Below are 16,487 nucleotides of genomic sequence, written 5' to 3'. Positions count from 1 at the left end.
CCACTGCTTGCTTTGATGCACGAGTAGGAAATTGTGCAGTTCTCAGACTCATGTTTTACTGGTCCTGTTAGTCATACAATATTTATCTGAAGTGATACATGACTCTGTCCTGTTGGCAAACCAATACTGGAAAAGTTTGTAGAGGAATAGTGTATCTCTGGCTTGTTACATGTCAGATGCTCTTGCACCTAAATTATGTACAGCCAGACTGAGTATTGCAAGTAACCCACCACCAAGAGTAACTTGGTTTAAGGAAATGTTCTGTGGTCACTGAACATAGGCTGTATCAATATAGGGCAAGCCTGAGAGAAGGATGGAAATAAGCTACGAGTCTGATGTTGCTATCTGACTTCTAAGAGGTCTTTTCATTTTTGGAAATACCCTGTGCTAATTTGTATGGTGACTTTGGAAAGACTTGATTTTTTTCAGAAAGATAAGAAATTTAAATATATCCTGTGCAGATCTGTGAGGATGTTTGAAAGCGATACTGCTGCTGTACATGGAACAGCACGATGGGACTGTACATTTGCCTAAGTTCAGAAGGGGTTTTTGAGTGTCTTTTTACCATGTGATTTTGACAGCATTATTGGTACAGAACAAAGCAATGGGGAATCAGAACACAAAAAGGGAAGAGCGGGAAGACGGGGGAAGAAAAATATTTTTATATTGGTCAAGAGAGTACTTGAAAGGGATGTTGGACTAAGCTGAGGAAGGAGAAATAAGAGTATGAAGCTGTGTCAGGGAAAGAAGTTCTAGGGAGATGCATGTAAATAGGCAGTTTCGGGACTGAAATAGTCCACTGGAGGCAATAAAGAAGAAAGAGCTTTTGGGCTCCTTATTTTCCTCTGTCACATCTAGACATGGGGAGGCCTGCTTTACTCTGTGCTTTACACTCTTTACAGGTGAGCTGAGAATCATGCCTTTTCTTCGTGTAAAAAACTTATTATTAATACCGTGTGGCTAATGCCTGCTGTAGGAGTTGAAGGGCTTACCATTATAGCAGCATGGATTCCTTGTCCTTTTATTAGTCTCTGTGTTCTGAAATGTTTTATATTTCTGTTTTTTGGAGATCTGAGTTAAGTTGAACTTGGTGTTCTAGAAAGACACAAATTATCAGTAAGCAACCTTAACTCTGTGCTTAAGACATTTTTGTCTCTGTATATTCAGAGTTCCTACAAAGTAGTCAAATGCTGTTTCAATTTAGATCAGCTAAGTATACGGGACATCCTGGGAATTTTGGGGCAGCATTTTTTCACGTGCATCTCCAGAAGTTTCATTCCATGTTCCTCTGTGTCATGAATTTCCAGCATTTCCCCAGTCAGGAGCATTTTGGTTTTGTACAAAAAGCAAAACTTCTACCTTTTGTGGAAAGATAGGAAAGAAACCATAATTTCCTATAATAAAAAGTGGAAGACTATGTCTGTGTGTTGTGCAAGGGAAGCCATCTTCATTCTTCATCTTGTGTAGTTAAGTGTATAAATAGCATTTTGGCCAGAGTCTGAGGGTGAAGGATAGGACAGTTTCTGTCATATAGTTTTACTGAGTTATTAAAGCTATTGCAATAAAAATGCTCAAAACCACTTTGTGTGCAGTCAAAATGGATACAAGAGAAATAGTCTTTGGTAAGAAAAAGCAAGAATTAGACTTTTTCTGGATTTTGTGGCTTTTCTTTCCTAGAAAGATTAGTGGAGGTCTCCAGATTCCAAACTAAAATGCTTTTGTCCATTTCTTGCATGATTCTACATTAAATTAGTTTTTTTTAAGCAGCCTTTTAAATAATCATTTTGATATCTCTTTTCAATTTATTATCATATTTCTCCAAATCCTTTTTATAGTATTTTAAGCACTTCCACTGTGTATAACTGTACTACCAGGAAAGAAGTCATTGTATGATGGTGATGGAATTTGGGTTGTGCTACCTGATGCTTTCATTTCAGTGGGGTTTTTCCCATTGGAAATAAAAGAGGTATTAATGGGGGTTAGAGGGCGAAGGTTGCTCTACTAAGGGAGATCTTTTCTTTGGCAAAGGCATGTTCGATTGCTGAGAAAGCCTATACTAACAGAAATGCCTTTTTTAATACCAATTTTGTTAGTTTTAAATCCCCTTAGTAAACTCGGAGAAACAAGTCCTGTTAGGTATTACTTCTGGTAATTGAACAGAATTGTCTATAACAGAAGTAACCTTCGCATACTGAAAACAAAATTTATTGTTCCTTTTTGAAGAGGGACAGTGACTAAAAAATTATTTTCTTGACTCTTTAGCGGTCGTAACTAAAACATATGTAGGGACCTCACAGACATAGTAATATTAATCTGATACCTTTAATGACTCAGAAATATCCAGCTGTCATAAATTTGTACTAGTAACTAAAGTTATAGCTTTTATGACTAAGTTGCTGCATCTGAACTTTTCACTGAAAATTGTGTAAAGAAAGAAAATACGTAGTTCGTTTTGCATAATCAAAAATTACTAAATTGTCCTACAGTTTCCAGAAGTTAAAATAAATACTGCAGTCATGCAGCTGCCTATTTGGTTCCCAGCATGCTGGAAACATGAACATATCCTCCCAGTTTAGTTGGAAAACTACTTTCGCAGAATTGATGGCTAAAATAAGACAACGGTACAGACTACAAGCAAGGAGTTCTGTAGTTGTCTCCCCTTTACACATTATCCAACACACAATGCTTTGCCTCCCCAAGCTATGAGATAGGTCAGCGTCGATTTTGACATAATAAAACTTTGAATTTATTTGTGACTCATCCCTGCATTAAAGATGAAAAGTGCTTTTCTCCTCTCCCTGCCCCCCTCCATAGGATGCAGCTGAGAGATTCTATTTAACATCTGCTGAAATCACTGAAAGCTCTTCCATTGATTTCAGAAGAAGCTGGATTAAGCACGTTTTGTCTTTGAACTTTGCTCTTAACAGAAGTTTTTTTTCCCTTTGCCTTGGCATTAAATGGCATACCACCTATTAATTTTCCACAATCAAGGCAATGAGAGTATTAGCATCAAAAGAAATCGAAAAATAATAAATGATTCTTCTTAAACTGACTTCCTTTAAACCTAATCTGCTATAAAGCGAGACTGCATGTACATGCTAGAATAGTAGACAAGTCTTTGCAAGATTGGAGCCTAATCTTCAAGTTTTGTTATCTGTATTCTAAGACATTATTTATAATTTATTGTGCAGAAATTAAAACAAATCTGAATTGTTTACACATTCTACTGATGTTGCATAGATTAGTGTTTATTATTTACTACGGATATGTTCTTAACATTGTTAATATATATGTTAATTATTTCCTGTGATATTTAATATCCTTAATCTGCATACGCTGCTCTTCATACCTACAGTTCCATTTACAAAGTGGGGAGAGAATGTGTTTGTACCTGCATACAGCTTTTTAAATCAGTAGTCTCTTTCTTTTTGCTTTAACTTTTCTAATACGGTTTATTTATTAATATTACTTTTCAGAAAAAACAGAGAACAAAGGATCTGTCCCAGCTGTTTCATTCATACAATCCATATGATCATAAGGTAAGAAAAAATATACTACCTATGTTTGTTGTTAAGAGTAATTCCAAACATTCATGATAACTATATTTCATGTTTAATACAAAAATGAGAGGAAATGATAAAATTGAAAGCGCTAGGGTATTCATGTTACTTAAATTATGCTATCATATAAATGTTTCTTTGTTTCTTCAAGCCAAGCTTGAAAAGCTGCATTTCCTGATTTGTGAAACCAATGACTCACATTAACCTCATAGAAGTATAATTTATAGACTGACACTAAATCCTGCAAAATGACCATATGTGGTATCAGATTCCCCTCTTTTTTTTCCTCACTATTTAGAAACTGTGTTGCCCTTGAGTATGTTGCTTAACCTGTTGTGTCAATTAGGCCCTGAGATACATGATACTAATGAATTATCTATTGATTCTGGAAGCATCATTGGAAGAGGCTGCTTTGCTTAACAGCCTGATGGTTGTCTGGGGGAAGAAGAAACACGCATCATCATTATAACTTGATCCTTATTTGTAAAGTCTGGGAACCCTGGTTAAAAAAACCCTTGTTTGTTATATCCATACTATAGGGTAAGAAAAGAAGGTCACTTCCCTAAAGACATTGCAATGTGAAATAAAAAATTAAAGCTGTTACAAGAAGATTGGAGAATGAGGAGACACAGATCACAGCACTTCTGTGCTATAACTATGTCATGGGGGTTTTGTAGACATTATGCAAAAGAGAGCATTAAGCAGCAGACTGAAGGAGAGTTAAGTAGGTTTGTAAGTATTTTGGGGGAGTTCCTCCTATCTTGGATGCATCTGTGGGCATGTTTTTTTAAGCAAGTGCACTAAATCCTTTAACAATTTGTCAGCAGTATGAGATGACTGTCTTTGCTGCTTCTGTTTTGCAAAACGTGTGATTTTGCAAGTATCCATTTCAAAAAAGAAAGATTTGAAACATTTTTTTGTTTAGACATTTCAAAGGAAAGTTCTGAACTGTACTGCTTCTTTTCCTGGCTGTGTAGCAAATAGCTATACATTGGGAAAATTAGCTAGGTTTTATATGTGGGGGAAGAAGGTGGCCGAAGTGTGTATGTATGTGCACCTATCTCTGTGTATGAACACATGCGTGTATGTGTGTAACTACACATATGTCAATGAGAAAGAAATACATTGTGTAAATACTGATGGATTCAATTTATCAGGTAGATTGTTGCTATGAGAGTTCCATAGTTACCAGCAACTTGAAGATTTACAATTTTTAAAAAACCATTGTCAAACAGTAGGTATATTCTATAATATTAACTATTATATATCATTTCAAGTTAAATCCATCACTTCGAAGTATTTTTTTATAGATAGACTTGCATTATTTACGAGGATTGGTAAAGCAGATATTAAGGGCCTGTGAAAATTGAGAAACATGAAGAATAAAGGAAATTAGCGTGACAAGATTTTGAATGGGATCATTGCTTTTTTGAGTTGAAGCATTTTAAGGTAAATGTAATAGTAAGTCAATTAAGATCTAATAAGGAGAAGCAACTGATGAACCAGAAGCTTTTGATATTCCTCTCCGTGTCTACATTCTCCTGTGCCAAACACTTTTTATTCATAGTACAAGGAAATTCCATTATTCTTTTATTAGCACTTTTAATGGAGCCTGGCCATTTGTAACTCCTGCTGCCTTCCTGCTCATATCCTTTGTGGCATTATATCAAAGTATCCTCAAATGATTTTGGCTTCAGTTGTGAAGACTTGTGCACTCTTTACAAATTAGTCATCAGGCAAAGTGGAATTGAATATAAATGCTTAGATATATTCCCTTTTGATCTTTGTTTTAAGACCTTTAATAAATTATTAAAAGTAGCACAATTGTTTGATGAGTGATTTTTGAAGCTCCACACTTCTGCTGCTTCCAAGCACATTCTACATGTATATCTGAGAGTAAAATGGGGAAAAAAGTCCAAATGACAGTTGATTAAAAGGATGATCTTTCCTTATTTTCCTTTTGACAGAGAACATATTCCTTCTGCTAACTACTTCCTGTTTGTAGTGGCTGCAGCAAATTCACTGCAGATTTCTTGCTCTGTGTGCTTTTACTTTCCACCTCAGCTGCCAATATCACAATTGTTGCAGACCAGAGGAGGGCTTTTAATTTTTCTATTAAATGTAACAGTAATCACCATTAGTTGAAAATACAGTTATTTCAAGGGGAGGTCTGTATTAGTTTTACTCTAGTTCTGTTTTGTTTGATTTACGTGGCAGAAAGGTTGGTTGGTTGGCGGGGGGGGGGTGTTTGCTCTTTTGTAGATTATTTGCAGTAAGCGTAAAAAGGAGATTTTATGATGGCTTTGTGAAAGTGTTGGTGATGCAGGATCATGGCATGAATTACTTGAATTACTGGCTTCCAGGATTCTTAGTTGGTTGATTAAAACGTTTTTCTCTGAGAACCTTTCTAAAGTAGAAAAGAGGTAACCTTAAATAAGTTGGAGCTTGGTAGTAGTTAAAACAAATGTAAAAAGGAAGCTCATGAACTACAGTGGCTGGAACAAGACTGTCTACTGAGATTTGATAGTATTTCATCCTGTTTTGATGGGATATTACATAGAAAAGAGAAAAATCAATCAGAAAATGTTTATTCTTCCAAGTTTGTGCTTCACTCACTAAATCAGAAAGTGATGTTTTGATGGAGTAACTACACTAACCTTACTACTATTTATGCTTGGTCAGGAGACCAGTAGCTATTAGAAATAGCAGCTATTCCTGGAAATTTTACCTCAATATATGTTTGCCTGTCTAGTGTAGGTTACTGCATCCTGGAAGACATTTTAAATGTTTGTGCTCCTGCGTTCCCAGGTGAAAAGCCAGCTCTTTTATGAAGGGGGAAAGCAGGGATTTCCTTTTCCTTCCACTTCCAGGTGTGGAGTCTGGTATCTAGTGAGGCCTTAATTCAGCAGCAGAGGGGGCAGAGCTTTCAAATTCTTCTGTGCAGAAGGGTTGGAAAAGTGGGAAATATTCTATCTCTGCTGATAGCAAGGGAGGAGTAGTTAAGGTCCTGTGTTCTTTAATGCCTAAATATTTATAGTTTACTATATAGTTGCCCTTCTCGTTGTTCAGATGAAACCATACAACAGCAAATCTCAAAAATTGCCCTTTAGCTGTATATTTATCCTATCCAGGGGGATTTGATCCTGTTCTCTTTCACCTAGTATCACCGAAGTGCTTGCAGACTATGGAACCTTTCAGATACTGTGCCACTGACAAAGCTCATTATAACATCAGTCTTGAATGCCTGGCAAATATATTGAATTCTTGATGTCAGACACATACAAAAAGCTCACTTTTCTCAGATTTTTGTTGTTGTTGTTGTTGTTAAAATGAATAAATATCTTCTAAAATTCATTCTTTCCAAACCCAAATAATTTAGGAAAGGCTGAGGTATATCTTGGTTATGAAAAGCTGTTCCAGGTGGGTGTTTGCCATTTGTTCAAACTCATTTCAGTTAGCATGTGTGAAAATACATACGGCTCTATTTGTAGACGAAGCCATTCCTTGTTCTGAAATACTTGCTTTTTCCTGTGTTTATGTAGAGTAGGAGTGTGTATAGTCTGGCTTTCTTGAGAGTCAAGTTCTGACTGCTGTGTAACTTTTCTCTAGTTAGCAACAGAACAGCTCTTCCAATTATATGTACAGTTTATCTTTTTCTAGGACCACCAGAAAAGTAAGATAAAAATGACATCCTCATAAAGCAGTACCAGCAAAGGTTTCAGTGATTTAAAATTAAAAACAAGATAATTGAGGAGTGGTTTGGGTTTTTTTACCCTTAGTTGTAATCTGGCCAGTTTTTTACTAGCTTATTTAATGAAAGATTATGTTTGCACACAAGTAATTTCTGCTGACTCTTTTTTCTGTGTACGCTGTGAGGTCCCACACTGCACACAGCAAGAGTTCTATTCTGTCTGCAGTGGACGTTTAACTCCCTACAGTATCTTTCTCCCGAATGATGTTTGCCCTTTAAAACTTGTGACCCAGTTTTTTGAAAGCTATTAAGGCAGTTGTGATAGCAGGTTACCTGGTCAAAACAACAGGTTTGAGAATCTTAATATGAGCTTCAGGGTCCAATATGCAGCAAGTGTCCAAATTCAGCAGCACAGAGCTCTAGTTCCTTTTCTTCGTTTTGTCAGATGAGTTAAGTATTCAGTCTACCCCTGGAGCAATTGTTTAAAATGATAATCCTCAATTTATGCTCTGCAAAAGAATGTTTTTACATATAGTAAACACAGTATAGCGGAACTACTATTCATTTTGCTGTTCTGCGTTCTTGAGAGGATAGCCAGAAAGAGAGACCTTAGGGCATGTCCATGCATGCCTCTGGCAGCATTGTACTGTTACAGCGAGAAATCCTCCGAGAGTTGTGCTTAAAACTCAGCTCTGGATTCATTTCTGCCTTTTGCAACCTGAATCTCTTGCTCAAGAATAGGGCATGATCTGTGAAAAAATAAGGTCATGTCTTACAGCATTAGTGATTTATTTTAGCATACACTGTGTCCAACCAAGTAAGAAATAAAGTCAATGTTTGTGTGATTTGAAAAGAGTTTTTGAGAGATTTCCAATTTGAAAGTCCTCAGGATTAAAAAAATAAATTACTATTTCAAAATATGCTCTAATTGATGCAATACTACTAAAATAATTGTAAAATCTTTAAGCCTCATGCTTTAAAATGTTCTTTATTAGTATGTTCTGGAAATGTTAAAACACTCAGAAAACTGGAACCCCATAGACAATGCCTGTGTGATTGGCAAGTTGTTGGACCGTTGTATTAAGATACACAACTAAGTGACAAAAAGCTTTCTTTTTTTGTTGGCTAGCTCTTAGCCTGGTAGGCAATTTCGGGAGGCAGGGGGTGGTGTCCTGTATTCTGTTGGCTTTGATAAAGGTAAATATGTGCATAACTGATTCAAGGAAGGTTAATAACAAGATTATGTATGGCTATCCTTGAAGTTAAGGTGCTAATGGCTGCTGTCACTTACAGACTTACCATGATAATTGTTTTTAACCAATTATTTCAATAGTGCACTTTTGCTCCAATTTTTAACAGAAAATACATAATCTGATGTCAGCATCCTTAAACTGTGGTTGTGGGGCACCTCTTTCTTCTGCTGGGTTCTGTAGCTCCTCTGGAGAGCTTTAGGCATTTGTAATTCAGAAAAATTTTCATAATGAAACAGACAGAAGCCACTGTCAAACATGTAGGATCTCTTGGCACTGCCTATGGAGGCATATCTGTGTGGTCTAAGTGGTTTTCATTGGCAATAACACAAAATATTCATAGCAATGCCCAAGGTCGTGGCATTGCCTGGAAGTCATCACGGGCACCTGTGTGCAACATGAAGTATTCAAAAGCAAGAGGAAGGTCCTAGGTAAGGGGTGAGGGATTGGAGTCAGTTGGCTTCTGGTAGCAAAACCTGTCAAGTCCTGCAGTCCTTCCAGTCCCTGTGCTGTAGGTGGTGGCCTCTGGGGTCCACAGGCTACAGCAGGGCAATGGAGGGTGCGGTGGTGGCACCGAGAACCAGCAAAGCTGTCTTCACAGTGGTGAGGATTGCTTAGTTAAACAGCAGAAAGAGGGGCAGATGGGAAGTTAAGCACTTCTGTTGGGACCAATTTTCCTACCAGTGAGCTGCTTCCTTTCATTTTTCTCTCACGTTCAGGGAAGCTGTATCTTCTGTGCATCCTTCACAAATAAGCAAAACTGAACAAAAGAGATTCTGATGTCTACTGAAAGAAACAACTCTAAAACGCCTGATAACGGCTACCTTTCTAATGGCAGTCATCACCATACTACTCTGTTAATTAGATCCTGAAAACTGTTTTTGAAGATGTGTCTGCACTGTGGTATGATGTGATTGCATGAGAGGGCATGTAAATTGCAATGTTGGGCACTTGTAGAGTTGAAAGTGTTGCTATGAGAATAGTTTCTTTAAAAGAAGCTAGTGAAAGACTAAAACGTAATTGCAACATTAAACATGTATGGCAGGTGAGATTTACATCTTTCAGTAATCTATGCTTGTACCTTTTTAGTAGTTCCTGACTCTCAGACTTTGCCATCTTCTAATTCTGTGTTTGTTGCTGGCCATCTTTCATAACCACCAGCATTAGGAAGTGGTTTGTTTTACATGAGAGTCATGGCAGCTAGTGTATTTAAGTAAACCTGGTCTGGATGCTTTTTGAAGTCTGGAAATGGGAAATTTCAGAATTGCTGAAAAACACAAGCAATTCTTGTTATTTTTCCGAAGGACAGTAATGCTTCTCAGATATTAGCTGTGTTTTGTAAGATGTGCATGTGCAGTGGAAGTGCTGTGAATGTGTAGGTTTTACTTTTGAGCCAGAAAAAAAGAAAGTAGTTTTGAGGTACTGTCTCAGCCTTCAGATTTTTGGGGTAATGACTTGGGTATAGGATTCTGGAAACTAACAAAAATCCTTTTAACCTGCTTTCCATTTATTTCAGGAACAGCATTGTACTAAATCATAAGGCAACTGTGAGGTTGCAATGCCTGTGATATAAGCCATAGTCTGAATTTCCTAAAGCAGGTGCTTTGAATTGTTCTTCTGTAAGATGAAAAGGATTTCTAGGTTATTGCTGAAAAGAGACAGAGCCCCTTGCTATCTCATGCCTCAAAATAGATTTCGGGTTTAATTTAATAGCTCAGATGTCAGATATGACTGCGTTTTATGGAAATATTCTTATTGTAACCTACATCCATTCTTCTCTTTTCCCTTCCCTCGTGTTCAGAACTGCTTTTTGGAGGACGTTACATAAAGCTGTTTTGTGCTCTTGATATGATGTGAGGCTTCAAAGACGACTGCTGAAAGAGAAAAGCAATTTCTATTTGGAAGAGCAGTGCAGTGGCCTTGTGCTAATGGCACACTTGAACATTACTTGATGATAGTGAAGAAAATCTAATGGCCTGAAAAGCTCCTGCTTTTTCTTGGCTTAACTCTTAGCTGCATTGAAGTTTATGCCATCTCTAACACAGAGCGAGCTAATATGGAGACAGCTTAGAAATGGCTGTTCAAATACCAGGAATTGTTTCAGGGTTTTGTAGAGAACAGGAGAAGAAACAAGGAAAGCAATGCAACGAAAGGGCTTGCTTCTCTGTTGAATATGCTGTATAGAAAAAGATGTCTCTCCTCTGTCTTAATTCTATAGATGAAATGGTGGGATAAAAGACTTCCAATCTTATTTGAAGTGTATACTGCATCCAGAAAATTAAAAAAAAAAAACAAAAGCAAAAAAAACAATTCCTGAATTTATTGCTGTAAAACCAATGGTTTGTTTGTTGGTTTTGTTTTACACAAAACCTAAAATATATACAAACAGGTAGTGTATATATATGCTTAATACTTTGGTTAAAACTGTATTCAATGCTAGTAACTTGCTATAATTGGATATTTAAAGCATTTAACCCTGTCTGATGCTAACTGAATTGTTTGGGGTTGTTAGCTCAATATTCAACCAGAAGGGAGGCTTTTCCTATTTTAGGTTAAACAGGTATTCTTTCTATCTTTTTAAAATGATCTTTCTAAAAGACAATTAACAGTAGCCTGTCAAATCACGTTTGCATGTATACACAAAAGTAATGCTATATGATGATGCATGAGCTTAGATGTTGAGTGAGGTTTCACAGGTACCAATATATTATGGAAATATCTTCATTAATGATCTTGAGAACAGTTTTAAGAAATAAACTGATGTAATCTACATATACCCTCCCCCCATGTAAAAACATCTATACGTTTTTTCAGTTAAATAATCACAAAAATAGCGGTCATTTACTTCACAGTTTTTCTCCTTGGTACAGCGTGCAAATGCTACCTGGTATAGCAGGTTGCCTCAAGTAAGTATTTTCCACCTCCAAAAAAATATTGAGATATAAAATGAGAGACAAGTTTTATGGTGACATTAAATAACTGTCATACGAACTCAAGTAAAACAAATTGTTTGAGGCGCATTAATCCTCTTGTTATTTTCCAGAGAAAGGCATACCTTTTGCTACGTCTTGTATCACTTATGTACCTTGTCCATCGTTACTGTGGTACTGACACAAAAGTATGTAAAAGAAAGGTATTTTAGGTTTTCTAAAATTAGTTGCTGGAACACCCTGACATCACAAAAACTAAACAGGCCTGGCCCTGTTAAAATTTCCTTTAGGTTCTCTTTAACCTTGCTTTGGCAATGCGACGGGGTGTATAACTAATAGTTCTATGGTCATTTCCAGTTCAGATCAAGTTCAGGTATCTTTCCTTCTCCCATTCCCTAACATCTCATTTGACCTGTATCTCTCTGTGGCTGTGCAGTTTGTGGATTGGATTTCCCAGTTATCTTTCACCTTCTCTCATTTTTTTCCCCTCCCTCTTTCTTTATTCTATTTCCATTTCTCCCCTCAAAAAAAAAGTTTATTTCTTCTCTGTGTAGTCTGCCTTCTTTTTTCTGTTTCTTCCTACCTAGCTATTCTTTGTTTAATATCTCATTCAGGTATTAACATTGTATTCTCTTTCATTTACTTTAATTCACCTGCCCTTCCATTTTTCTTGGGTTTTTCCTCTTTATCTTTGTGGACCCTCTTAGTTCTACAGCTGTACTTTGTTACGGCATTAAAGTGGCTGTGGGGAACAGTGTTGCTGTCACAGGGGAAGGCATCAGTGCAGCAGGTGTAGCAGTGCCTGAGCGCAATGTCACCTAAGTGTTCCTATGACCAAGCTCTTGAGCTTGCTTACTTTTAATTAATTACGTATCTAGAGATGCAAGTTTGGGGAACTTTGCTAATGGATATGATAACTAGCTTTACGTTCTGTTCCCTGTCTTCTCACTGGAGAACAATAGTTGCTTTTGCTTATAAAATTGCTATAGTCTTTCTGCGTACTTGAATTAATTTGAGATGCTATTTAAAGTTCTAGATGTTAACCAAGTTGGCATCAATGCTTTTATTACCAGAAGATTTTGGGTAATCTTCTGGTACCCAAAATCTTGGGTAAGATTTTGACTTTCTTACGTGGAGTGAACATACTTCATTTACTTTTCTTCTTCCTTATTCCTGTTTAAAAGCTTGTTTTAACAATCCTTTGATATAAAGCTGTGAAGCAGGTGTGTATTTTCTGGCTTAGTGTCTGATAATGAGTATGGAAATGTTGATCTCCGTATCCTCTCTTAATATTCTTCTGCATAGCCTTACATATACGCGCACACACACACGAAAACCCATGATCAACAAAAACTTTGATTTGAGATTCTATTCCAAGTGTCAATCCAACAAACAATCTGGTGTATTTCAAGTAAGTCAGGGAAGGATGGGATCATGTTTTTCCCAACTCGTAACAAGTCAGCACTGGCTACAATTCCATCTTCTGCTGTCATTTATACTCTTGGAACTAGAAACACTCCTTTAGTTTTTACTTTGTTATAATTTCTCCTCTGTACTATATCCCTCTTAAAAGAGTGAAGAAAGGTTAGTTATCATACAGTTGAAAAGACAAGTCTGAGTAAAGTGATGGTGTAAAACTATAGATAGAATTTGGGCTTTAGATTGTTCTACACAGGAAACTTGTTCTCCTGCTGTCTGTCGGCACAGCGCAGTTAGGCCACTTTCAGTGTGAGCTCAAGTGCTCTGCTTTGAAGGGCAGCTGGAGAAGGAGTCTCAGAATCTGCTAGCAAACGATGTGGATTTTGCATAGTTAATCTGGGTGATTGTCACCTGCAGCAAAGCATCTATTTTAGCTGCCTGTGAAATTCAGGGTTCTTACAAACATGCTCTCAGTGATCTTGCACTCAGTCTGCCTGTGTCTGAGGGGAGGGCTCATGGTTGTAGGGGAGAGGGGGTGTTTGTATTCAGATGTAACTAGAAAAACATCCTGTGGTTTTTACCAATGCGTGTCCTTTTTGAGAATTGCGGGATGAGCACTGAAGGACGTCCATGCTCTGGTGATTTGGTATGCATGCTTAGAGTAAAACTAGCAATGTTCAGTTAAATTACCCAGATATGAACATATACTCTACTCGTGTAAATAAGGGTAGACTTGAAAGACTTCCAAACCTAGTTCAAGGGTGGAGGCTTAGAGTCAGTAGGCTTTGAGTTCACTCTGCGGTGTAGACATACCATGGAGGTTTACATCCCAGTTCAGGGAGGAAGAACGCATCTAAAACACATGATTCGATTTCAGCTGTACTTGAGCTTTAGTGTATCAGAAGGAAGGAGTGGTGCTGTCAGGAAGAGAGGTACAAACCTGGATTTTGTTAGAAATGCACATTAACAAAGCATATTTCATTCCTCAAATAGGACATGTTCTTCGTATTATTTTTCCTCTGTATTCTGGTATTTTATGAACATAAAATAGTTTTCATCCAAAAAACTGTATCCATCCAAAGATGGATAAAATAAATTATTCATCCTTCCATGCATTTTTTGAGGGAAAGGCTCCAGCTTGAGAGGCTTGTGTGGCAGCCATCTTCTTTGGAATTTACTTCATCGTTTCAAATTTTGGCGAGATTCCAACGTCAAAAAAAAGATCTTTCCATGAAGGTGTAACTTCTTTCTGTAATTCTAGCGACTGCCTCTATTTGATTTGCAGTATCTGAAGTATAAGAGGCTTGTGGGGCCAATGGCAAATTTAAGCTTTGGTATCTCATGATCTATCAGGATAAAAATGGGAGGGTTATATCTCCTTAAAGGAATAGGAGCATTACAATTTCTTTGTGATAAATGTGGCATTTTCTAATATCAGTGAAAGCAACTAAGAGGTTGATCTTTAAAGATGACATTTTAGTTCATATAAATGGTGCTTTAGGTCATGTTTAATTTTTCTTTCACCCGTTCCTCATACAATCATGATAGTCGTACCTAGTCTTCTAGCCTTATAGAAAAAAAGATGAATATGGAAGTAGTTGACAAAGGTCTTTAAAACACAGCACGAGATTTTTTTTCAAAAATATTTTTCTGTGAAATTTGATATATGTAGCACACATAAGAGAGGTGTTGGGATAAAACACTTCAGGTTGCAAATACAAGCAGTTATGCTAACAAATCCTTTATTTCACACTGTCATGCTTTTTCCAGGAAAAATACCTGTGTGTTCTTACTGCTGCTAATACTGCTAGAATCATTTATCAGGCATGTGTATGGCAAATTGTGCTTCTTCATGCCTTTTATTTTTACAGGCTTATTTTTTATATAAAAGGCCTGCTTGGTACAAAACCTTACAAGACATAAGCCATCACTGTTTTACATTGCAAACCCCAGCCTTTTTTTCCATAGAACATTTGGAGAAAATGTGTAATATAAAGCTAAAAATATGAACCATTTGTAAGTCCTGTGCGGGAACAGACGTTAAATACCAATTTACGTGTCAGACAGACAGTGGCAGCTGCTTTGTTAATGTATGGCACAATCCCATATTAAATCAAATGGCAAGTGCACAGTTTGACAGATACTGTCATCAGTGCAAACATTATTAGACTCATTGAAGAGCTTGCTTTTAATTTTTTATTTAAAGTACATATATTTGGCTTGCAGAGCCTTTCTCAGTCAGAGCCTACAGCAGCAAGTACTACTTCTTGAGGTTTTTAGCCCAACAAAGCCTGATGTGTTTCTGGCTCTTCCTCAGGGGCAGTGCCACGATGTTTATGGCTTCCCCTGCACATCGCACGTTAGGGTCTGTGACCAGAAATTCCATTTGAGAGCACATCGCTCTGGATAGCACTCAGTGGTCTTTTCATTTTGATTGATGGCTCTGGTTTTGCACCATCTGGCTTCTGATAGGCTGCATTAATCATATTCTGAACTAAGAAAATCTAGACGGGATTTTTTAATAAGTACATGTACGTGGAAAAGAAAAGTGCATGTATATATGTGTTTGTGTATTTAATTCTTATAGGTTCCAGTCATACAAAAGAGAGCAACAGTCCTGTCGTACAGTTTGTGTTGGGATAAATAGGTCTCCAAATAAATCTCTACTTATGAATGCCCATATTTCAATTTTATTCCTACTGTTTTAACTTTATTTTATTTTGCTTTCTGTCAGCTGTTTATAGTCACTGCCTTATGTTGACATTGTTTTCTGTTAGGAACAATGGACTTGTCTAGTGCATTTGAGTTGCATCTCAACTGTTTTAAATAAGTCTTAAAATTTCTCTTTCTGCTGCTTTGGTGATATGCTGAAGTTCCTTGCTTCTTTGTAAACATAGCATGAGATAATGGTTTCTGAAACAGAACATCATCAGGTCTTAAATTCTATACGTGTAGAACATCTTAAAATTGTCATATTTAAATTCACATCTTAAGGAAAATTTAAGAACCTTAATTAATCATACAATATACAAAAGTCAGTAATTGGCCATATTGAGGGCTTCTTATAGAGTTTGACAATAGCGTATCTAAGGTATTGTATTGTTGGATTAGCAAAATTAATAGTCTCCCAATACGTATGTAGGAATTAATCAGCCAACATGCAGTTGTTAAGTGTTCCAGATTTTATTTGGTTTTCTAATTTACAAGTAAGCAGTTATCTATATTCCTTCTCATTAGGTTGCTTTCATTCTGTGATAATTTACAATATGACTTAAGGGAAAAATTTGCCCTATGGTATACCTTGTCACATTGAAGCCATGAGCTGGGTGTTAGTTTTCAGAAGCTACTTAATCTCCACCATTTAAATTTTCAAAGACCTTGGGATGAGAAGCTGCCCTGGATTCCCTTCCACCTATACTACTATGGATATAACACTCCATGAAATGGTGGGCAGACAGCAATACTTTATACTCTTAATAAGAAATCCAGTAAGCGCATTTGCTATGTCCCCAAGTCTAGCATTTACTGGTCACACTGGGTGTGCTTTCTTAGGTGTTCCTCACCGATCAAATGGTGTGGAAGTATCACAGCCACCAATTTTTCATTGACAGCTATAAATTGCATTATTGTTGGGGGG

At 36.9% G+C, this 16,487-nt stretch overlaps 1 protein-coding gene across 4 annotated transcripts in view; it reads left to right on the top strand.

The window, feature by feature from the left end:
* Nucleotides 1–16,487, top strand: part of CDKAL1 (CDK5 regulatory subunit associated protein 1 like 1) — a 432,072-nt gene that overhangs the window by 332,462 nt on the left and 83,123 nt on the right. For all 4 annotated transcript variants that reach the window (XM_052805186.1, XM_052805237.1, XM_052805157.1 and 1 more), the window contains one exon: nt 3,477–3,539. In XM_052805186.1, the coding sequence (XP_052661146.1) occupies nt 3,477–3,539 (63 nt within the window). The remainder of the gene's footprint in view (nt 1–3,476; nt 3,540–16,487) is intronic.

This window comes from Harpia harpyja, chromosome 1 (genome assembly GCF_026419915.1).
Source record: "Harpia harpyja isolate bHarHar1 chromosome 1, bHarHar1 primary haplotype, whole genome shotgun sequence".
Classification (NCBI taxonomy): Eukaryota; Metazoa; Chordata; class Aves; order Accipitriformes; family Accipitridae; genus Harpia; species Harpia harpyja.
This window is presented reverse-complemented; position numbering and strand designations above follow the sequence as displayed.